The sequence below is a fragment of the Pelmatolapia mariae genome, linkage group LG1, assembly GCF_036321145.2.
Source record: "Pelmatolapia mariae isolate MD_Pm_ZW linkage group LG1, Pm_UMD_F_2, whole genome shotgun sequence".
In the NCBI taxonomy this organism is placed as follows: domain Eukaryota; kingdom Metazoa; phylum Chordata; class Actinopteri; order Cichliformes; family Cichlidae; genus Pelmatolapia; species Pelmatolapia mariae.
Window position 1 is genome coordinate 14590876 of NC_086227.1, and position 24318 is coordinate 14615193.

At 39.7% G+C, this 24318-nt stretch overlaps 1 protein-coding gene across 4 annotated transcripts in view; it reads right to left on the reverse strand.

The window, feature by feature from the left end:
• The window catches only part of nhsb (Nance-Horan syndrome b (congenital cataracts and dental anomalies)), a 59063-nt gene extending 35942 nt beyond the window's left edge, over positions 1-23121 (reverse strand). For all 4 annotated transcript variants that reach the window (XM_063473377.1, XM_063473385.1, XM_063473368.1 and 1 more), the window contains exon 1: positions 22536-23121. In XM_063473377.1, coding sequence (XP_063329447.1) covers positions 22536-22815 — 280 coding nt within the window. In that variant the 5' untranslated portion in view covers positions 22816-23121. The remainder of the gene's footprint in view (positions 1-22535) is intronic.
• Positions 23122-24318: the final 1197 nt, after the last annotated feature.

Below are 24318 nucleotides of genomic sequence, written 5' to 3' on the forward strand. Positions count from 1 at the left end.
ATGGAAATCAAATCATTCTGCAATCTTACAACTCTACTTTAGTCTTTATTAACAGCGGAGTGAACTATCAGCCTCTTTATTTGTGGAAGGCTCGACTCAGCCATATGCATTAGTGGAAGACTGTGTGTCTGATGTTTGCTGCTGTGCAGGTAGTGTCTTTTGGGGATTTTTCCTTTGAAAACAGCTGCTTGCAGCAGCCAAACAGACACTGATAGTTTAACAATCAGGTTAAATTCACAATACAGACGACCCCTGGTATTAGCTGAAATACCTGAGACCCCCTCTAAAAATGCTAAAAACACCAAATATATCTCATATCATCATCCTAATGAAAATAATTAGCAAATATTTTAGATATGGTCTATGAAAAAATCAGTGCATAAGCAAATATTTCACGAATAATTTGGAGTTACGTTCTAATCTGCAACTGTATAGCTCTGTAAAGCCATGAGAAGCTGAAGATTAAGGTGAAAATTATGTTGCCATTTGATTCATAATTATTATGAAAAAAATAAAGAATGGAAAATTTGATTGGAGCAATGTCTAGAATAAATGTCGGCCGGCACAAGTAAACTACAGAACAGTACCAGAAATACCAGGAGCTACTGTCTGGCTTTTCCTTATGTCTTTACCAGCATGATCTGTGTTGTTCAGCACTTTGGTCTGCTTGGTGTTTTTAAAGTGCTATACAAATAAACGATGATGATGATGCTGATGTTAACTCTGTGGATTTTTCAGTTGACTTCTTATGAGAGATCTGTCTTGGAGATTTCCTCTTTCATCTAGGTAAAGGTGAAATGCATCTGTGATCTTGCAGGATTTTAGAATAATATGAAAATAATTAAATACGAAATCTCAAAAACAGTCCTTTTGATTCTGTGACCACTGACCATAGTGACTGTTTCTTCCAGGGAAAGCATTTCTGGAAGTTTTCACAAGACCCTGCACAATCCTGTGGAAAAACTAAGCAAACTATGTCAGCAATGCTCACAGGAACTGCAAATTAATTTTTAAAAAAAAAAAAATACCAGCGTTACATGCCAGAGTCTACAGATCTCAGTTAGCTCAAATTCATGACAGTACAATAAGAAAACAACTGTATAACGCATGACTTGTTTTGCAGACACAGGACTTGGGCACCATGTAGTCACTGATTCGCTCATGAACTCCTCTTTATACCAACATATACTCAAGTGTTAAGCCATCTGCTTATGTACAGAATTGCTGAAAAAGAAAGCAAATAAGATTTTGCAAAAACCAAGTCTAGACGTTATCCTGATTGAAATGCTGTGGAGCTCAGGAGAGCTGTGCAGACAAACAGAAACCCTCAGACCTCAATAAACTGAAGCAATGTGGCAAAGAAGAGTGGACCAATAATGCGAGAGACAGATAAAGCCATACAGAAAACGATTAGTTCAAGTTATTGCTGTTAAAAGGGGGTGTTGAATCATGGCATGTAGAGTTCTGTGAAAATTGTGTGCATGACTGTAGTTTATTTCTTTCCTATGAATGAGATACTACTACAGTGAAGTCTTTGTAATTATATTTGAGCTTTCTTTCATCACTTGTTGTGACAGAGAATCATTGTTTGCAGTGGAGATCCTGGTGTTAGCAATGCAAACAACAATGGATGTCTCGTGGTGTCCATGCAGTATCTCTGCAGTTGCTCTAGGCCTGATGCAAATTTCTAGTCTTAAGGAGGTGTGTGTCAAGTCAGAACACACATCACGACTGATGAAGTGATCACATACGTAGTCATGTGTGCTTGTTAATAAAGATTAAGGTGTACAGAAAGTTATTAGAAGCATAAGCTTAGTAGATGTGTTCTGCAAGTTACTGGGCTAACAGGCTTTTTAGCAAATATATCTCTCTGGCTATTAAAAACAAGTGAAGCAGAAAAAAAGAGCAAGCGCAATAATATAATGACAAATTCAGTAAAAAGTACATAATCCCTAAAAAATATCTAATCATTTTTTAGTAATAATTTCAATGTACTAAACATTAATACCTCATCTGTGCCAGATCTTATTTGGCAAGATTTTAAAAGGTTTTGCTGTTTTATGCGGAGAACACAACTTTTCTGAGCTAAAAAGAAAACAAATAAAGCAGTTTGAGCCTGGGAAGAGATGGCAGCGGATTGAGGAGATACTCACACAGATTTTAACCCCCCACTGGGGGATTTTGCTTGCATTTAATCCCCTCAGAGTTTAAGCAGACTGTGGTGGAGCTTTTATTTAAAATGCTATTATTTTTTTAGCATGCTGTCACTAAATTTAAGATTTTGATTTTCTAATGAGTATGTTGGCTTTACCGAAAACTTCTGCCGATTTACACTGTCTGCAGGTCCCAACTCTCAAAATAAACTGAACGTGTCTCTGTGGCTCTTACTGTTCGTGTTTGAAACAGCCTGTCTCAGCCAAGGCTCACCAAAGCTCCTCACAGAATTCTCAAACTGTCGGGGTGTTACGATGAGGAAAAAGCAGCACATGCTTGACTCAGACATACACCACATAGCCGAGCTCACAAAAACAAAACAGTTTTTTTCTGCTTAGGAACAATCCAAAATATCACTCAAATTTTTGCCTTAACTTTTCAACTTAGTTTTCAGTTTTTTCCAACAACTTTCAGGACTTCTGAGCAAAATCAATCTGCTGAGGAACACACAACTAAAAGCTTTGCACAGCTACTAAACAGACCCAGTGGTGAAACTGCTTTATAAATAAGTATTTCCCAGGTTAGGTATATATGTCAATATCCACGGTGATTCATATAAATAAAAAAAGAAAGCACACGGGCATCACAGGGCAGGCATCTCTTATTTTATCAGTTAATTTGTGTTGTGTATTTATAGTGAAATACTTCTTTTTATAACCCTCTTTATCTGCTGTCTGCTTGAAATGTTTTGATAAAACATTTGAGGCTATTAAACTGCTTAAATGCGTAAATTTACAAATCGCCTAAAAGTCTCAGGCATTGTCTTCATAGTGTTCTCACCTGCCATACATGCCATAGTTTAGAATGTTTTTATCATGGCCCTCTTAAGGATTATTTGTTCATCTCCTGTGCCCAAAGACTTTACAAGGTCTGACGTTGTGTAAGGCTTTTATGCTTAAATTTTGATCAGTGGCATGTTAGGCGCCAGTCATGTAGGACTAGAGACCAGTCAGCGACCATCGAGAAACAACAGGTTGCTAGGGAAATCTTTGTATTCTGTATGTAAAAAGGTACATGGTGCGGTACAGCAAACCTTCTTGCGATTGCTTTGGTTAATAATAAATTTCTACGGTGACCAGCAGTTTGCAAGGAAGATGTTGACTTGTCTGCAAACACTTCCAAATGACTTGGCTAGTGGTAGTGAAACAGCAAAAAGTGCTACAGAAATCACAAATGGAGACTGAAACCTTCAAGGCATATGGTGTGCCTTTTAAAATATGTTGGCTGCAGTGGAAAATAAGGCGCAATCTCTATTTTGAAGGTGAGCACTCTGTGTTTCCAGTTCAAGTTTCACTATCGCTTGGAGAGTAAATGGTGAGTTTTTGCAGACAAGTCAGCAACTTTAATGCAAACTGATAAAAATGGAAACCAAGGCAAAGAAGGTCTGTGATTGATTTTACCTGGTGATGGCCAGCAAGCTGCTACAAGCAGCAAGTGAGAGATCATGTCAGTGTTGGACTCAAGAGTGAGCATATTGGTGTGTAAACACAGACCTGTGAGAAAGAAACTCCTAAATAATTTTCTGTCCATAATCTGATGGAATGCATGTATCAGCCCCATAAGATGGGCGAGGTTTCTATGCATTTCATGTTTTTGGGCATCATTTAGTAACACATATAGTACAAATTACATCATTTAAAAAATCATTATTATAGAATGGTAGAGTTATATATTAAAATACGTACCATTTCTTGCAGAGGAATTAAACATAGTGCTTACTGTGCTGACATGTATAAATTAGAATTTGTGTTCCTTTGTTCTAAGAGTTTAAATAAGAAAATATATGAAAAAAAACCCAAAACATTTTGACTGCTATTTCTCCAAATTAAAAATCTAGACTTTCCACAATAGACTTTCATGGAGGTTCATCTGCTACAGCAGGACACGAGATAACAAGATCAGTTTTAGTCGTATCCAATCTATCTCTTTACCATGGGGTTAAGAGAGGTATTTACTGTCTAAATCTGTTTAAAGGCTTTGAAACTATAGCCTTGTTATACATTACTGTGCCTTTAAGAACCAGTACTTCACTGTGTCTTTATTTTTGCTTATACCATGGTTTTTCCAAGTTGCAGGTTATATTTAGAGGATAACTGATGGCATATACATTTTGCATTTAGAGGCAACCTTTTGAATGCATGGTTGGGATGGATAGCAGGTATACAAAGGGCAGGCAGGTTCGCATATAAAGTCCCATCAAAGGTTATTTTTAAACAACAGAAGCTCCTTGGATGACATCAGGAAAACATCACAATGCATTTGTTTGTGTTTAAGAACTGTGATTGCTGAAACCTAATCATAAAAAGGTCTGATATTGTTGAAGTCACTGCACGTAGATATTGTAGTGCAAAACTGGGTATTTTGTTAGAAAGAATACTCAGTCATATTCGGTAATAACCTGCTTCTGTGCAGCTTAAATTAAAAGCATTTCATTATCAAATGGAAAATGACCACTAATCATGTGATGTTAACCACTCCTAGCTGCTCACTGTAGACATATTTTTCCCCAGTAATAGGTGGTTGTGCCTCAGTCAATATGGCAGACAAATGTTGAGGAAATCTGAATGCGATGAGAAACCTTAATATGACCTTTTGCGTGTTTTTTAGTTTATCATAGAAAAAAGAAGCTATGACCTATAATAGATCATCTTTGGCCCTCTAAATGATGTTACAGCATGTAGTGTTGCACCATAACACATCACTTTCCTGTTTTGTGTGTGTGTGTGTGTGTGTATTAACCTAGCCACAACTATCAACAGAGCACACTGAATGATTAACACACAGGAATTACCTATGTTCACCACATAGAGGGATCAGTAAAACGCTAACCTCATGGTTGCATTAGCTGGCATATCTAATGCTAATAGAAAAAAAAACACTAAGAAAATGTGAAAATATCTTTTTTTTTTGCTTCACTTCCTTCCATAAAGCAACTCTTTTTTGGGGGGAGGATGGTTGTGTTTCAATAACTGTTCATGTAATGTATCTCTGAAGCATAATTTTTCTATGCAACTTTGCACTGTCCACTGCTGTAACAAAACAAATCTCCCACGCGTGGGACTAATAAAGGTTATCTTATCTTATCTTAATCGTTGGCACTAGCTAGCTGCTAAGCACTTGTTTGTGCAGTTTCCTTTCCTTTTTGCTGTAAAGCAAATCTGATTTTGCGTGGGAAAATTCCAGCTTGGCGGCAGCAATTACAGAATAATTTACAGGCAACTACTTTAATTGCTGAAGGTGCTATTTTTCCATGTTCATTAAAAAATACCCCTTTAACATATCCTGACCATGCTGCCAAGGAGATTTTGTTCAGACATTCTTCACAGATGAATGAACTTGAAAACAAAAAACAAAAAAGCACTTAAAATATTTTTAGTACTAAACAAACCTCTAATAAATCTCTGTCATTTATCTATAGACCTAAAACTTTGAACTCCAGGGTTTCAGATTAGCTGGATTTAGAGATATCAGACATTAAACAACTTTGAGAACTCAGTCCAGATTGCAGTTCTCTTATAAAACATTCAAATTTAAAGCACAAGATTGTTACAAAAAATTAATCGTCTGTGCTTTTGCATAATCTACATTAACATAATCTTAAAGCAAAAAAAAAAAAAAAATCCATCCCTCATTCAGCGACTTCGCTGATGTCGATGGATTTACTGCAAGTTATTAGCATTCACCTAGATTCACCTCACCAATGGATTTTAAGGAACAAGAAGGAAGTCCATAGACTTAGCTTAATGTGTTAACAAATAATGTGCTCACTGTTGTGAATGGTTACAAATACGAATAATACAATAAACTATTTGGTCATTGCAGCTGAACAGTAACAGTTTGATGCCAGAACAAGCATGACACTTGAATAAAAATGGCGGGTTTACATAGCAAACCTTGTCTCGTTAGGAACGGCCTGTTTTTAGGCAAAGGCTCTAAATGAGTACCGTAATGAGCTGTTAAAAAGAGGAGAAAATGTATAATGCATCATCTCCCTTTTTATCCTGATGATGAGAGGAGGGACAGTTTCTGTGGGACATCCAAGTGTTGGTCATGGATTCCTGCACGTGTGTTTGTCTAATGTTTTATACAAGCATTTCTCCGTATGTGGATGTGTTAATTTAAAGTATATTTGCATTTTAATGTTTTATCTGCATGCTTGTGACTGAGAAGAAAGCATCTGGTATTTTTTTTAAGAAGAGAGTCTATGCAGCAGAAAGAAAAAGAGACTAACTCTAAAACTAGTAAACAAGGAAAAAGCACATTACTTGCCTAGACTAGTTTCATGTTTTCTTGCTGGTGAAATCTCTGACAGAGCCTCAGCTACATGCATGGCATGCTTCCTGCTTGTAGTAACAAGCAGTGTGATTGTGTGACATCAGAGCTGTTCATCAGTGACCATGTGGCAATGATAAACACTGATTGTGTAAATGATCTCTACAAAAGTTCAGCTGGGTCAGTCTCATCCTCAGGATCACTGTGATTGTGATCCACTGCAAACCATATGGCTCTGCTTCACTTTAACACGCATGGATTAAATGCAGAGGTGGAAAAAGTACAGACATTCTGTTCTTAAGTTCAAGTACAGATATTAAATATTCCAGTAAAAGTTAAAGTACTGATTCAACTTCTTTACTCAAGTAAAATGAAAAAGTACAGGCTCTGAAAGTACTCAAAGTAAGAAAGGAAAAGTAACTAAGAACATTTCTACCACCTACTTTTATGCAAAGCTAACTGAACCTTGTGCTTAATGTAATAATAAAATAATATTAGTAGACAGAAATACAAATTTATTTTAGTCTGAATATTTTAATTCTGATAAAATTACTCAACTTGAATCAGTTAAGTAGAACATAAGCAGAGAAAAATTAGCTTTTGTTTCTGTTGCCTACATTGTAGAGGGTGACTTTGTTTCTAAACAGGAAAATGAATGAACGGTTAAAGTGGGATTCAGCAGGTGGGGAACCCTAAAAATCAGCTGCAGTGGCTCAGTGTGGGGAAAAGAATCAGATAGATTTCCTTAGTGTACAGGATGTGATCAGCTGACCTGCTGCTCTTTGTGGATTTACACACCTGAATTCAACCAGATGTCAGCAGATGTTTAATGAGTTGTCCTGACAGTACACACTGTTTGTGCTGTCTCATTTGCTAGATGGGATAAAGGTGGTATTCAGCGAATGAATCTCAGCATTATTAGTTTAACTTCATATGAATCTCTGCTACACTTGATGTAAACCTCGGCCACAGTGCACCAGTCACACACTGTTCTTTGCTTTAAATCCATCACAGTGCAGCAAACTAACCTGTTTATCCTGATTATTTTCATGCAGCCTCTAAATAACACAGTTAGTCTGCCTCAGTTTGCTTTGTAGCATGTTTTACAATATGAAAAAAAAACCCCATAATGTCACATGTACAAACCCAATATGTGATTTGAAAACAAGAGGACTTACATGTAACGTTTACATTTTTAGTTTATCAAACACCACTGAGCAGTTTTTTCCTTTAAATCTAACGTCTCTTCCTTCTCTTCCGTCCTCTTTCTTATCTTTCTCCATCTCTGAGTGAAGTTAGCTCTCTTTCTTTTCTCTACTTGTGAAATACAGCAGCTGGACCTTTAGCTAGCAACACACTGTGCGACAAACTGCACACAAACAGTTTGTGTGTTTGTTGAGCTGGATTTGAAATTACCTGACACTTAAAAAATATTTCTCCCTTTATGCTTTATGGCTAGCTAGATGCTGAAGTATCGCATCAAAGTCACCATACTCGAAGACGGCGTCTGACTGTGAGTGGTCACAGGCCTGGTCCCCGTGCTCGAAGGAACCATTTCTAAGGCAACAACACACAAGTTCACTGGACCTTAACTGGTCAGAATAATTGTATTCATGCCAAAGTCTCCAATGTCTGTGTTCCATAGTGTTAGTGTAGCATAACTGATTAGGTGCTGATACAAAGGAAAATAATAAGAAATGTGGCTTTAACATGTTAACAGGCTATTAATCTGCTATCACAATTCATCTGTAGGGACTTGGCCTCACTGGAGTAATCTGCTGGGTAAGGCTCAATCACTCTCTCTGCCTCTCTCTCTCTTTCTGTGTCTCTCTCTCTCTCTCTCTCTCTCTCTCTCTCTCTCTCTCTCTCACACACACACACACACACACACACACACACACTAGTCGTGAGGAGTCCCCTGTAAGTCAAACAATTGGTTAATTGTAATTTCTTGCCACTGTAATTATTTGACTGTGTGGTGATAATTACAGGGAGCAGATTCTGTCAGCGTACTGTAATTATTTTTCACATATTGTATGTGGAGTATTATTACTGAAAAAAAAAAAGGATAAACAACATCAATTTTCCTTCCTATTGTATATTTCTCCCTGTGACAGTGCTTCTGTCTGATAGGTGGTCCAACACTTGGCCCAGACTGAAATAGCTCAACAACTGCTGGATCGATCGTTGTGAAATTTGGTACGGGCATTAATGATTCCCTAAAGATGGATCCCATTGGCTTTGGTGACGTAATGTCTCCTCTCAGGATATTAAAACATGGATAATTGGGTGACATGTTTTGGATACACTACAACTGTTACTTCAAAGATTAGAGTTTCACTCAGGATTAACTGTAACAATTTTGGTCAGTGTTCAACTTTTTATGTAACCGCACCAATTAAATAACCTGATTTGACATATTTTCTTTAGCTGTACTTTTAGTTAAGTATGCTACAAAAGATGATAAAAGTAGAGTGCGACGTCACAGAGAAGGTATTGTGTGCGCAGTCTCTTTATCTTATTACATTACTCAATGCTCAGCAGCAGTCCATCTTCCTTCTCCCGTATCTCCTCTACTCTCGCCTCCTCTGCTCTCCTCTCCCTTGTAACAGCTGTGCTTGCCTGCAGCGTTGAGCAAACGCATCTCTGGCCTGTCATCCAGAGGTACATTAGCACACTCATCGAGCAAGCCACAGAACACATAACGTGCATGCAAAACCTACAAGAACTTCATATGCTTATAGGGTGACTTTTTCTTTCAATCTTATATGAAATATCACAGACTCCTTAAAAATTAAAGAATACGAGAACTCATCTGTGAAGGAAGACAAGTAGCACTTTGTGAGGGACTGCACTTTTTTGCATACAGATATGCATGTGTTTGCAAAACGGTAGGCTTTGGTATGCTCTCTGATACAATTGATAGTGACAGATACACGGCTAATTAGTGCAGCTATGGCTGGGCTGTCCTCACCTCTCACCAGCCCGCTGTGAAATTGGATTAATTTAACTTACCCTATTGCACCGTATTGGCTGCGGAATTTGACCAAAAGCAAGTTTCTTTCACAGAGCACAAATTTCTTTCTAGAAGCGTTTTAAAATTTTCTCTGCATATTTCAGTGATGTTACCTGTCGTGCTAATGCTTGCTCCACATCACACACAAATACACGAGCACAGGGAAGCACACAGGAAGCTAAGCATGTTGACTTCAAGGCAGGGGTTGCTTATAGTCCAATTAGGCTGGCTTGTCTTTACGGTGTGCTAAGGTTCTTACAGAGACAATCTGTTTCTAGGGAGCTCCTTAAGAGCAGATCAGTCCTTAAAACAAGCACCAGGCAACCTCTACTAAGCTTTTTCTGACTCCATCTGTTTCTATTTTTATGCTGATATTCAACTAAGTCTCTCCAGAAGTTTTTCCTTTGAAAATCATCTGCCATGCTTTGCCCCTAAATCCCAAGTTGATACCCATAATCTCTGTTGTCCATATTCTGAGCATGAGTAAAGCACATGGTCACAACATTATTGATATAATTGGCTTCCCATCCTATTTTTGCCATCTGATAATACAAGACTACAACAACTGACAGCTCTGATCACTGCAGCTGTATAGTAGTATTAACAGCCCCGCTGAGCCAAGGAAGGAATAACCAAGTCTCTTTTGGGGACTCTCCAAAACTTGTAGGTGAAAGTAGCAGTATACATGAAACAAGCTCAGTTTAACATTTCTCATCATAAGAGCATTCTGGATAATTGAACAACCCTCAACTCTGCTCATTCATTATTAACAAACTTTCCCCACATAGTCTCATATTCCCCAATCTCTTCACCAGCTATCTTTTTATTTCTGTGTTGTAACATGGCAGCTCCTCCAGTAACACCCCAACCCAATACCACACCTGTTTGTAAGAGCCCCGGCATATAAAAGCGTGGTGCAGACAATGAAAGAGTTTCAAAAGCTCTGAAATAACTGACTCTACCTCTAAAACACTAAAAAGATCTCCAAATTCAAACACCTTTACTGACGTTAATTGAACAAATGATCTGCAGCAGCATGTAGAGAAATCTTTAATGTAACAGTGACACCAGGGAAAATCATGTGCTATGAACTTAGCCAGAATCTCATACATCTGAAACAGAGATTTCTTCACAAAGAGTGAAAAAGATGCTGCATAACATCAAAATGGCGAGCGTTCCAGCAACATTTCTTTTAAACAGGAATAAAACCAGAATACAACCAGTTGGCATCCAGATGAGTCAAATGGTCTATTGCAACGAGATATAATGCAGAGGAGTTTCGCTCACTGGTGCAGACTCATTCAGATTGATTGCTACATTGACAGTCTGTCTGAATTTATAAATCAGATGGCGATCATTTGCAAACCTACACCAGAGAGTCAGTTAGTCAGTCTTCCTGCGAGGCGATCGGGCCTGTTGCCTTCCAACTGAAAGTGGTTGCTTAGAGGTTAAAGGTACTGCATGCTTAACTTCTGGGTGACCACCTGGTTGCTTGCTAGTCGCAAGGAGAGTGCTGTCCTATTTTTCCTCTATTGGACCGGAGCCATTACAATCAAACGATCACTGTTATTTTATTTTAAAAGCAGCGAAAATATTAAACATTATGTTGCTGATGTTATATCTCTGGAAATACTTTTCTCTTCCCATTGAATACTAATAAAACCAAAAACAAAATTTTCTGTGGTGTAAAACAAAAAAAAGACCAAATTTGATACGTTTTAAACAGAGACTTTTTTCGCTTTCACATTCTTGCTGATTAATTTGATCACAAATTATTTCAATATCATTTTACATATTTGTCGAGTGTCAAGAAATTCTGTTTGCAGTGGTATAAGAGCAAGGATGCCTGAAAATATTTAAATTCAGAAAAGAAACCCACTGATTATCACAAGTCTATTTACAGTGTTTATAAGAAAATAATATATATTTCCTGTAAATTCTTCCTGCCTTCTGTAGCAAAAAAACGTACTGAAATTGATAATTTAACACTTTATAAATCTGATCGTTCTGAAAACTTCTGTGAGTTCAGTTTTATATGTTACACAGAAATAAAGGTTTGTCATTGGTAGATATGCCTGTCCACTTATTTTAGCTTTGTTGACAAATATGAGGATACCACTTCCTGTTTATCCATTGTGTTTCACCATTTTTTTTTTACTTATTAAATGTTCAAAGAGAGCAAGGTAAATAGTTTAAATTAGAGATGGCACGATACCACTTTTTTATGTCCGATACCGATATCATCAATTTGGATATCTGCCGATACCGATATGAATCCGATATAGTGTGTTTTTTAATCAATAAAACTGTTTTTTAAATATATTGCTGCATTTTGTACAAGTTCATACTCAAGTTTAAATAAACAACAACACTAAAGCTATTCTGTTATACCTGTATGTAAAAAAAACCAAAACACTGTGCCCAAAATATTTCATAGTTCAGCAACACTGATCAATCTAATAAAATTAAACCTACTCCATCCTTCCTATTCTGGTATTTTAAAGAGTACTTAGCAGAAATATTAAGCAAACTAACTAATAGGGTTGCAAACTCCCAGCAAAAGAAAATGGGGAACCACCCCCCACCCTCCACCTGATGATGCTTAATCGATGTAATCAACTTTAATTTGATGCAGGGTGGAAAAAAAATGCACAGAAATAAATTATTTTTCAAGAATAATTAAATAGATTCAACATCTTTCTTCAACAGAATTGCAGACATTTTTTATTTCTCGCCGATATCCGATCCGGACCGATACCGATACGTAATATCGGATCGGTCCATCTCTAGTTTAAATACTTTAAATCATGCTTTAAATTAAGATTTTTCTTGGTTTTCTTTGTACAAAACGAGAGTTTTTAAAATTTAGAAAAATAAAGAAAAGGTGTTTGCATTGATGCTGGTTATCAGCTGGAAATGCTAGATTACAGAGATGTCCTCTCGGTGTGCTCACTCACTCTCTCTCTCTCTATCGCCCTCACACACACACACACACACACACACAGAGCAGAGAGGGATTGCTGACTATGTTGTTTTTTTGTTTGTTTGTTTTTTTGGTCCCCGGCCATCTTTCGAAGATTTTGGGTGAATGGTGATGATGATGGGGTCTCCAGACAGAGATGACAACAGGTCAGCACAGTTCAGTTTAGCATGTCACAGGAGGCTGGCACACATACACACATCAGGGACACAGTTATGCATGGGCAGAGCTACTGGATACACACAGGCGCACACACATAGGATCGAGTTTTTCTTGACTGAGCTGTAATGACATGAGATTGCTACAATTGCTGTCTGTTACACACGGGCTGTCTCTACGACAGCATTTGCCATCACTATACTTTATGACAAAATAATCATGCAAAGAGGTTCAGTTTAGTAGATTTTGCAACATGGCACATCAGCTGTAATGCTCATCCATTAATGATGCTGTCATTACTACATTATTATACTAGTACTCAGTACTCGTGAGTACCGATCTTTAAAGTAATCCTTCATTTTCATATCAAACTACTGTAAAGTTTTGTGAATCCACCTTGCAGAGCACGACGCTGCCATGCTGACCGCCTCTGTCGTAAATAGACTTTTAGATACAACACAATTAAAACAGCTGCCGTGGCAGCTTTTGCTATGGCAGGTCTCTGCTGGACAAATGTGGCTGCTTTCATAATGAACTCACACACATAATGCAAAGCAATGAAAACAATGGCAGGTGCCAGCACGGTTAGAGCATAGTGCTAAAAGAATGAAGGAGAATGCAGTTTTATTATTTGGGTAAAATGATCGCTTTAACAATTTTAAAAAAAGAAAACAGTCCTTTGAGGTTTCAGTTGTCATTTGTTGAAGGAAACTGGTAAAGCTGATCTGATTTAAATAATGGGACATTATTAACATTTACTTTGACTGATAACTAATGGCATCAAGTTAGTATAGTGTCTGCTCACTTGGGAAAAAAATATTTTAGCTTGGGTCACATTTTTACTCTACATTCTACCCTACAGTCCAATCTCTCTGTGCAATATCTGTGAATAAGTCCATCCATCCTTCCATTTATCCATCCATCCATCTGTCCATCCATCCATCCATCCAACCCTAACCTATCCCAGTGAGAGGTGGGGTATATCCTAGACAGGTTGCTAGTCTGTTGCAGGGATAACACACGAAGACAAACAACCATTCATGTCCACATTCAGGCATAACCGCTCAGCTGTGATAACACAAATATGCCAGAGATCAGTGTGCACATGTGAAGAATCACCTTCATGAAGCCGGCATGCCAGGAATCCACTTGGCTGACTCCTGGGTTGTATAGACCTAGAAGTCCTACATACATGTTTTATCGCCGGCTGCAATGGCGACAGAGCCACAGGCACTTAAAGCAGAATTTTAAATGATAACATGAGGGGAAAGCGATGATGCTTTCAGAGTTCAGCAGGTCGGGTGTGTATGTTATGCCAGTATGTGTGCATGTGAGAGAGAGTGTGCATGTATTTTCATGTTTAATTGTGCTTATTTTTGTATGCAGCTGTTTGTGCGTGTTTACCAGCTAGCACAGGAAGGCTGATCCAAAACTGTGACAGATGTCTGTGTGTGTTTGTGTGCTACTGTGCGCGAGGCAACGGAATCACTCCAGCCAAAATTAGCATAGAGGTAATTGGGCCACGAGAACAGAAAATGTGCAGTGGTGATTTTACTCTCCATGACATAAGAGACTCTGAGGAGTTGAATAAAATACATTGTGTGTGTCTGTGTGTGCGTGTGTAAGTCGAGGACAGCCGGGCGCTCTGTTGTCTTGTGCAGATAGTAATAACAACACAGTATGGCGTCACATCCCTTTCTCGTGCTTTCCCCACATGTCGTGTCCACATGTTTCTGTGGCAACATAAGTGGACATATGCTGACCATATGCTTTGGTTTACTTGTTGTAGCTCGTGTGTATCTCTGACTCTCTTTCTTAGTTCTTTCTTATCTCACTCACCTTTTATTCTCACGCACTATGTGTTTATATACTACTCTGTATTTAATCATTAGTTAATATTAATCTCTGGCTCTCTTCCACAGCGTGTGTGTATCCTGTCTTCCTCCCCTCAGTCCCAAGAGGTCGTGGCTGATGGCCAGCTGGAGGTTTCTTCCTGTCAAAACTGAATTTTTCTTTCCCACTGAGGCCAAAGCACTTGCTCATAGGTCACATAACTGTTGGGGTTTTCTGTAAGGTACTGTAAGGTCTTTATCTAACAGTATTAGTAATTTTATGAAATCCTCCCTCTCTGAAGCCTCTTTTTCACTTAAGATCTTTTATGTTTCTACCTGTCCTCGCACTGATGATTGAAATGAACGTGTCCATGTGTAAACAAATGAGCTTTCTGTAGGTTCTGTGTCACTAATTCACATTAAACGAGCACAGTGATTCTGGATGAACTATTTTCATATGCACGCTCAAATGCAACTCTTAAACATTACAGAAGTAGTCTTGCTCGTTTCAGCTGAAGCTGCTTACCCAACGCACATACAGATCATTGTCTTTTTGCTGCACTGATTGGATGCTCTCCCAGAATAATCTCTTTTGAATGCATATTGGCAATAATTGGTTTGACTGTGAAAATGACATTTTTTAATGTCACAATCTTAGTTTAAACAGTTAATGCTACACTACGCTTGCCCCATAAATAAACTCTGCTTCTAAGGACTTGAATTTTGTATGAAAAATATTTGGACCCTGGCAGGACTGGTTGGGGTAGAAGGCCGACACGCTAAAGCACACTTGTAGTGGATCTTGCAACATAGATGCAAACCAAGGAACAGGAAAAAAAATTTTCATTCAAGCAACTGGACAGCATCTTCAGTACCCTCTTCTTACAATGTGCCAGCTTCCGACTGTAGCTTATCTCTGACTTAACCACCAGATTTTGAATATGCTAAAAATTACGCTCATAAACATGCCGGCATTGTCAGTACAAGCATACTTCCATAATAAAAGTGTGACTTTAATAACTTTACACCACTCATGTCTCCCATTTTTGTGGACAATCTTTATTAATACTATTAAGAATTTGTCATCATTTTCTTTGATTTCTCCTCATCTCTCCTTTTAGCTATCAAACTCTCTCCTCTCCTCTCCTCTCCTCTCCGGCTTGTAAGTGTCTGCGTGAAAATCAAAGTGCATTAAACATTAAATATGCTGTCAAGAGGCAGAAGACTCTCCATGCTGCCGATGATGGTGAAAGTAGGGCAGTGAGGAAAGAGGTATAGATGGAGTGGAGAAAGCAAAGGAGAAGAAGGGGGATGAGAATGGATACAGACAAGAAAAGATGGAGGACAGAAAAAAAAGGAATGAGAGAGGCAAGGAAACAGTCACTAAAAGCTTTGCACACAAATCATCACACATATTGAACTGGGAACATCTGAATCGATGCATCTGACTTGGGTTGTTTGTGGTAAGGTGTGAGGCAGACAAACGGTGCCTAGACGCAGAGTATTCTGATGTGCCACGCGTGTTTGAAACCAAATACCTGCACTGCTCTGAGAACCACACACTGAATGGATTAAGCCTGTAGACCAGTAGCACCCTATGAAGTTGGTCAATATATCTAAGTAGGCGACTTTCCATTGTAGGAATTCAGGGCACCGTAATCAGTTGATGTGGGATCCACCGGACTTGTGGGGTGACGATAGCTTTAAGAAAGATTTCAACCATGATGCATCTCAAAACAGTGCATGATTGTAACCATAGATCTGTTAGACCACAACAACATCAGCAAACAAGAGAATGGAGCCAGGTTTTCGGTCACTGATGGCAGTTTTTATCATCTAGCTTCTGATAGATTGCTTGTTTTCAAAAATGGCACTTTTTCCAAGTTGAACCAATCAATGTTGAGCCCTGCTGAGAACTCATCCAAGGGTACTAAGACGTACCTCTCCTAGAGTGGTTATGTTTTTCTCCATAGATAATAGTTCATTCTGCTTGTTTGTTTATGAGTTGGTTAATAATAAATACACATTCAGACCACTGAGAACTACTGTGTACTGCCAGGCTCTCAGTCTCTCTCTCTGTCAGTCGCTCTCCTCAATTTATCTCAAACAAAGCAACAATGCTGTTTGCTTCAGAAGCGATCCTAGTTTTAGTTGTTAGAACGACTAGCGACTTAAAATGTACGACACGCATTAGAGAGAAAGGGACTGACTCAGCTGAAAGGTTAAAGCAGGCCTCCCTCTCTGTCCTCTGTTACTATGCAGACTAGCGAGAGATAGAGCAGCCTCCCGCTGCCACAGGCCATACGCTCTGAAACTCAAAGTCAAATTTGCTTTAATGGCATACCACGAAGAAACTAGTGTTGCCAGAGCAGTACAATATATTTGCCACAGTCCCCACAGTCCAATATGTTCACATTAAAATCCCTTCCACCTTGTGTGTCAGTGTGTGTGTGTGTGTGTGTATGTTCAGTGGAGAGTGTATGGTGTAGATTACTACTTAACAGAAGATCCTGAATCCAAACCAGTCAGGGTATGTGAGCCTTACAGAGGTGAACTGCACTTAACTGTAATTCTCACAGCATTATTTAATTAACGTACATAATACATAAGTCTGGTCTGCCAGCATTCACACATTATACCATTATTTACCCCGAATGCTTGTACTTGTATCAAATATGTGAATATCACATTTGCAATTTGTTATTTTTTAAAACAAATTTTGTTAAATAGTCCATTAACTGAAAATACTGTATAGATGTTGTCTGAATGTTCTTAATATCACTTTTCTGACCAGTTATATGATTAGTTCTTAATAACCGATTAAGTCTGATGTTGTGTGCTGGGCAGGTGATTTACATTGACAGTATTAAAGAGTTTCAGTGCCTTTTGCTTCACCTGCTGTACTGTAAATGGGGCTAATCAGAGTAAGACTGTTGTACCATACAGAATTATTTAACAGCAATATCTGGAAAATTAGATACAAGAGGTCAAGAAGCTGCTCAGCTGGCTGGCTGTGGAAGCTGTGAGCGATTTCACGCGGACATTTGAGTTATTTTTTTAATGTGAAAATTTGATTGGGGAAGCTTTGATGAGTGATAAACAATATACCTGAAGTACACTATCATTATGCTAGACAGATAAGACTGTCTTAGGGAGGATTCACACAAAAGCATTTTGGGCTTTGACTTTTTTCGCTTCTCATTCACTTTAAAAGGGGGAATGTTTAGCAATGCTGAAGTGAATTAAGGATCCGTCGCTTTGCTTGAAATTGTTGAAAACTGAGGGAAATTCAACTGTTGAAGCACCATTGCAGGCATCAGCCAATCACATCTTGTTTATTGTTATATATATCCACAGAGAGCGTCATTGGTTGGCTGATAACACCGTTTGGCATCAAAATGTAGGAGAAGCTGATCACCGAGGGAAATAATCAACCTGCTGTATATAGAGATGCCACCATAGCCAATGCTTACAGTACTGTTTAATAGAAAAATGCAACAGTAACTGTATTTTTTTTATATCAGGCAGCATATGTATCAAGGCAGCAGTTCTTCCAATACTAAAAGAGTGTTCTGTCCTTACATACTGAAGAAGAAAAAGATTAAAGCCCACAAGTACCAAAGAAAGTAGAAGACAACTACTGCAGAAAGGCAGAGTTAGATATGGGATATGGAAGTGTGTTTTGCTCGGGGGGTAGGGGGTTACCAAGGAATGATAACTGATTTGTAAAAGGCAATATACAAAAAATGTGTTAGTGTTTTTTGGACTAAGACAGGAAATACTTCTTTAGCTACTCGACCAGTATATTTTTGATATTTCGATGACCCTAGTTGTATAATTACTAAGCTAATGCTAACTGGTAATTAAAGGTAGTCTATATTCTGTCAACAGAATATAGTTGCTGAACGATCATGCCAGTAAAGACCCTTACCCTGCCACCCCCCAAAAAAGGTGTATTAAAAAACGTGTGACAAGTGTAAGATGTACAGGATAAAAATGTATAGGAAAGAGGACTTAATTAATATTGGCTTCTCACATGACATCATGTGCACATTATTCAAAAGCTGTCTGGCATATTAGATCAGATACAACCACTGATCATGGGGGCAAAATGGGGTTCCTGGAGGCTGCTGGCTGTCACTAGGTGAAATCAATTGCAAAGAGGGTGCTGCACCATGAATTGCCTTGTCCTTTGTAGCAGATTTCTGTAGTCACCTATAGATTCCTATGGAAGACACCAATTTGTCTGCAAACACTTAGTAACTACCAGCCAAAGGTTATTAAAGCTTTAAAAAATGAGACACAACCCAGAAATAAGAGAATTCGCCTTCAAAGTAAAAGTTGTGCATTAGCGCTGCAACCAGTGCGTGCCATCTCTTGTTTGTGTTGGAGTTTTCAGTTTCAGTCAGACTTGGAGATTATCTGCCAAGTGATTGCAGTGTCTTCCATACAAACTACAGGTGACTACATCAATCCGCTACTGACGAAAGCAGTCACAAAGAGGTGTGTGTGTGTGTGTGTGTGTGTGTGTGTTTATTTGTTTGTATCTGAGTTTCACTGAGTATCACTGAGCCTTGGGCTGCCAGTGAGATACTTAAATCTGGCACCCTGAGTCTCAGGAAAGTACAGACAGCCGTTACTCCAATCTGACATCCTGATGGCCAACAGTAAAAATATCCCTCAGCCTTAAGCTGTGTTCCCATATAAAGTGATATCCCTTTTGTTGCTGACATCTAGTTGCTACTGGATATTCCAGGCTTGGGTGCTTACGTAACCCTCTGGTATATTTCACAACCTGTCACATGTCAGTCAACAGTAGTTCTCACGCCTAGTTTTGCTCACCTCAAAGTTAAATAAGTGATAAGTGCCCATTTCCCATCACTAGCTATTGTTTGTCCTGTTTTTGCTACAAGTCCTCAAATTTCACAACAATCTGTTATCTCTGGTTGTCACATCTCCACTGGTTTCCTCCTCTATGATATTCATACATTTGCCATGAGATTCCCCTGCATGATTGGCTTATTCCTCAGTCCATATGTACAGAGAAGGAGTAGCATGAGCGCATTATCAGAGCAGCGGGAGTTTCAGTCCTCTATCAGTGCGGAAAAGCAGCACTGAGCTGTAGGTCACCTGCTTTCGTTATGCATTATCAAACAAAAGAAAGTTGTACAATTGCAAATTAACACCACGTGCTAGTGCCAACAGATGACAACAAGTACAGACTGTTTAATTATGTTTTGATCAGTGTCTCACACAACACAGGTGGTCTGAACGCCGTCTGAAGACTGCCCACTGCTATGTTCAGGATCAATCCAAGTTAGCACCATATTGACTCCCTGGAATCTTGATACGCTCCATCATCAGGTGGGGAAACTGTTGTCAGTGACACTGAATCTCCGTCTGTGTTTAAACAGTGACTTTTACATCCTCAGGGTTATTGCTTCTGTTTATAAGCACACAGGAAGATAATAGCCCTTTTGATAGCTGAATAAAAATAGCAACATTTTTGGTGTTTGTCCAATGAGCATTCTCCAAAGAGAAGTCAGACTCTCCCTGCAACCAATCTGAAGTCAAAGAGCATTTTGTCAGTTGTCTTCGAAATGTGCCACATTAACTCTATCCCCACCACTCACAGGATATTCCAGCACTAAGTGTTTTTGCATTATAAGACACCATGAAAAGCAAAGTTTTCTTTCGGTATGCATATTAGAAGGTTCTTTAAGCTGCTCCCTTATTTCCCAAGGGTTAACCACAGCAAATGAGTCTGCATGTTTAATTTGGCGCATATTTTGCCCTTCCTGATCCAATCCTCCCATTTATCCAGGCTTAGGACCAGCACTAAGAGTAGCTTGTGACACCCAGAGGGTAGATTTGTGTCTCCTCCCAGTTCTGAACCGGGGGGATTTTTCAGACCATGGAGCCACTTCTTTGCATAATCTCTGCATAATAAGAATATGATCATAAATGATGCCAGTGACTGGTAAGTTCAAAACAATACTCTTGTGGGAAATTAAATATCTAAGGATCAGAAAGGGGAAAATGTTTTACAGTATATATAACTGGGCAAGATATCTTTAACATTTTAATTGTGGGATAGATTTGTAGGCATGTAGCACTGCATGAGGGACAGTTAAAGAAAAAATAGAATAGGGCATGGCATCATTCACCTGTTTTGTCAAAGTTGGCCACATTGCACTGGAATTCTCAAACAACAACAATTCAAATGGGGAAGAGGAGCTCAAGTTATATTTGTATTATAGTGTATGCACATATGAGCAGCAATTTTGTTTTTTCTCTTGGACGCCTAAAATTGCAGCACGTAAAAAGTTGATGTTAACATCTCAGGTTGTCAGATTTAAAGAACATTAAGTGGCCGGAAAGGGTAAAACAGCATTTCACAGTAGAGAATTTCTAATTGACGGCATGAGTGAAAAGACTTTTCAAAACTCTGACGGTGGTGCATGTTTAAAAAACAACAACTTGTGTTTGATGTCTTGACTGGATAGGGGGATACAAAAGCACAATCCACTAAACAAATCAGTGTTACAGGATCTTCTGCGCCCAACAAGTATGTGACAGGTTTCTGGGTTTAGTGCTGCTTGTGTCAGGTCTGAAGAGTTTCCATTATGGAGAGATGAGTTTACTGTTTACTGCTTGAAGAGAAATCCAAATGTCTCACACCTTTTAAGAGCCCATGTGGCACAACTGAACATATTTTCTGTCTTGCTGAATGTGAGACAACCAAACCTTATTAACAAAAGCAACACAGCAGAACAGTTTCCCATGTAATAAAGACATGGCCGCCGTACCACACGTTCAGAGATGTGTGTTGAGGGGGTTATATCTGAAGAGGGGTGCTTATGTTCCTACAATCAGACCCCCACCCACCCCCAAGAAGCTCTTATTGTCCCCACACTGTGATAACATGCAGCAGTGATGAGTCCCAGCGTACAGAACTGCCCTAAAATCTCTGAAACGAACCTCTAAAATCTCAAGACGTATACTGACGGCACTGCAGAGAACATAAATAATATGTAGCTGCTGCACAGAACGCTCTGTTACAGTCAATTGCAGGCTCTCTCATCGCTGCCAATCAGGCGGGTTTTCTTTCTGTTTTCTGGTTTTTTCCCTATGAGATCCGCGGAAGCTGGAAATGAATGCGACGCCTGAACATATAGGCGTGATCGCTCCACATTTACCCTGCAACATGGACATCTGGATTCATTATTGATGCTGTGTTGGTGCCGCTGCATGTGGAAAGGGTGGGTTTGGCGCACGGGGAGTCGTCTACGAAAACCCATCTCTCTCTCTTTCTAACACACACACAGACAGAAAAATACAGGCGAACACACACACGTATCCCCCCCCCCCCCCCCTTTTTTTTTTTAAAACAGATACTCGAACCTTAACTTCATGCAGACTGGCCTGTTCACACCCTCTCTGAGAGAAGGAGGCCTTGTTGGGGGACCGGGAAACACGGCCTGAACATGCTTCAGGTGTGCGCTTCCCGCAGTAGCGAGACTGCGATGCTGAGCCAATGCAGCGGCAACACACGCCCCTCCGCTCCGCTTCTCGCTGCCTGCCTGTCAACACACACACACACACACACACACACACACACACACACACACACACACACACACACACACACACACACACACACACAGATTCCCCTCCACGTCGAAGGACACACACACAGAGACGCGCGCATCCGAGTCTCCAACGCCACATAAATGTGCAGTCAACACATCTTGCGCTGTGAAACATGCATCTGGATGGGCAAATGTGCAAACGCACTCGTGTGACACATCTCAATGAAGGTGGGGGTGCGAGCGCGGCCGTGTCTACGGCGGGCGCGCGTGCAGCTGTGTTAAATATATATATATATATATATATATATTTTTTTTTAATTTATTTATTTTGAGGAAGGGACACTAAGAAGCATTAGGGGACACATGAGGGATGTTAATGTATGGAAACCAAAGCCAAAACGCTCAGGTGTAAATCATGGAGCGATTTCTCCCCATAATATGGGGGTATGCACATGTGTTCGTCTACTTACGCACAGCCTCCTTTTTGGGGTCTAGGGCACTGGCAGTCTGCTGTATCTGGCCTATTTTATTCTGAAGAACCCAGACCCGTTGGTTGGTGCTAATGATGTCGTTTTCCAGCTCCTGAAATAAGGAGCAGGCGTGTCGGGCCAGGTCGGAGAGCTGTCGCAAGGTCCGGGAAAGAACCACATTACTGATGGCACACAGGTCCTCGAAAAGCAGACCATCATCATTGGGGATCGGGTGTCTGCACAGAAGCTGCGGCTCCACAATCCTTTTGGCGAATGGCATTTTGCACGCCAAAGATGATAAGGGTTGTAAGCCAAGCGTAAAATCCCGCTGCCTAGAAGTAAAAGGTAAAAGGGTAAAACGGACAACATCCAAATATATAAATCCACGAGAAGCCCGATGAGGTTCAGGCCGTCTGCGCGTTATCCCCGGGCGTCAATCCAAAGTTCCCAGATTCTCCTTGAGATCCTCCATCCTGCTGCTGGTTTCTGGGGATCATTCACACTCCCGCTCACACACGCACACACATGCACACACATGCAGGACACAGCTAAGCCCAGGTCAGTGGTGTGAGGATGCGTGTTGAGTCTGCGATCATGGGTTGCCTCCGTCCAGCGTCAAATCAGCCAGAGCGAAAAGGAAATGCCGCTGAAAGGTTTCAAAATAAGAATCTGGGTCAACGAAAGTAATAGAAAATCATGAAGAGGTGTCGTCAGAATTGATGGTAATTACACAGGATACAGAGGTGGATAAGACAAAAAGTGAAAACATGTCTCGCAAAGCCCTGTTTTTAAATACACAAAGGTTACTTCATAACCGATCTCCGCGTTTGGAGCTTTTATTTTTTAGGCCTTCCCTCGTTTTTCCGCCCTTATTGCGGTAATTCTTCTGGTATTTGATGCAACCTGGCTCCGTGGCCTGAAGTATGTGCAGGCAGAGAAGATGAGGGAGAAGGCTGAGGTAAAACCCGGAGATGCAGATATGAGGGGGAATGGTCGTGACAGTCGTGCATGTCAGCAGACACTGAAAGATGATAATTCTGAAAAATATTAATGTCTTACTTACTAAATGCAGGTGATCAGGTAAGTCTGGGGAAAACAGATCGTTTTCAGCATCCAACCTTTTACACGCAGACTTCTTGAAGGGGATGCTGGGGACACAAGTTGATATAATTTCTAAACTCATCTTAATTAATAAAATTTCCGGTGTACTGAAAAAATTCCACGGGATCTAATTATTCATGAAAACAGCTTTTTCTAATTTTATGAGAATATCTTACAAACTCAAATAACTAATTAAGTATCTATACTGTACTGAGCAAACAGTTTCATTTACATACAGTGTCATTAAACGGGCCAAAAGCATTTCAATAAGGAGAGATCACTTGGAAGAATTGAACAGGATTAATTGAGATAGAGAAATTAATGTATTTGGCAATTAGACTCAGTTGACCCATCATGGCAGAGAAGAATCTCAGTGGTGATAGGATTTAGGATCTGACACTGGAGGTGGTGGTAAAATTGAAGCTTGGATGGAGCTCCTCTGACTGAGGTGTGTTCAGCACTTTAGCTGTGTTTCATTTTTAACACAATGTTTCTCACAACTCTCTAAACCCCAAATATAGCTGGAATATAATTGTCTCTTGGCGCCATTAGGTAGTGAACTCCAGCTCACACTGGGGCAGTTGGCAGCTGAGTGTGAAACAGCTGGGGGGAGAATTAGCACCAGTTCTGAGGCCATGGCTCTGCCACGTTTGCCTGTGGCCACTGGTGTTAGATGTTGGCA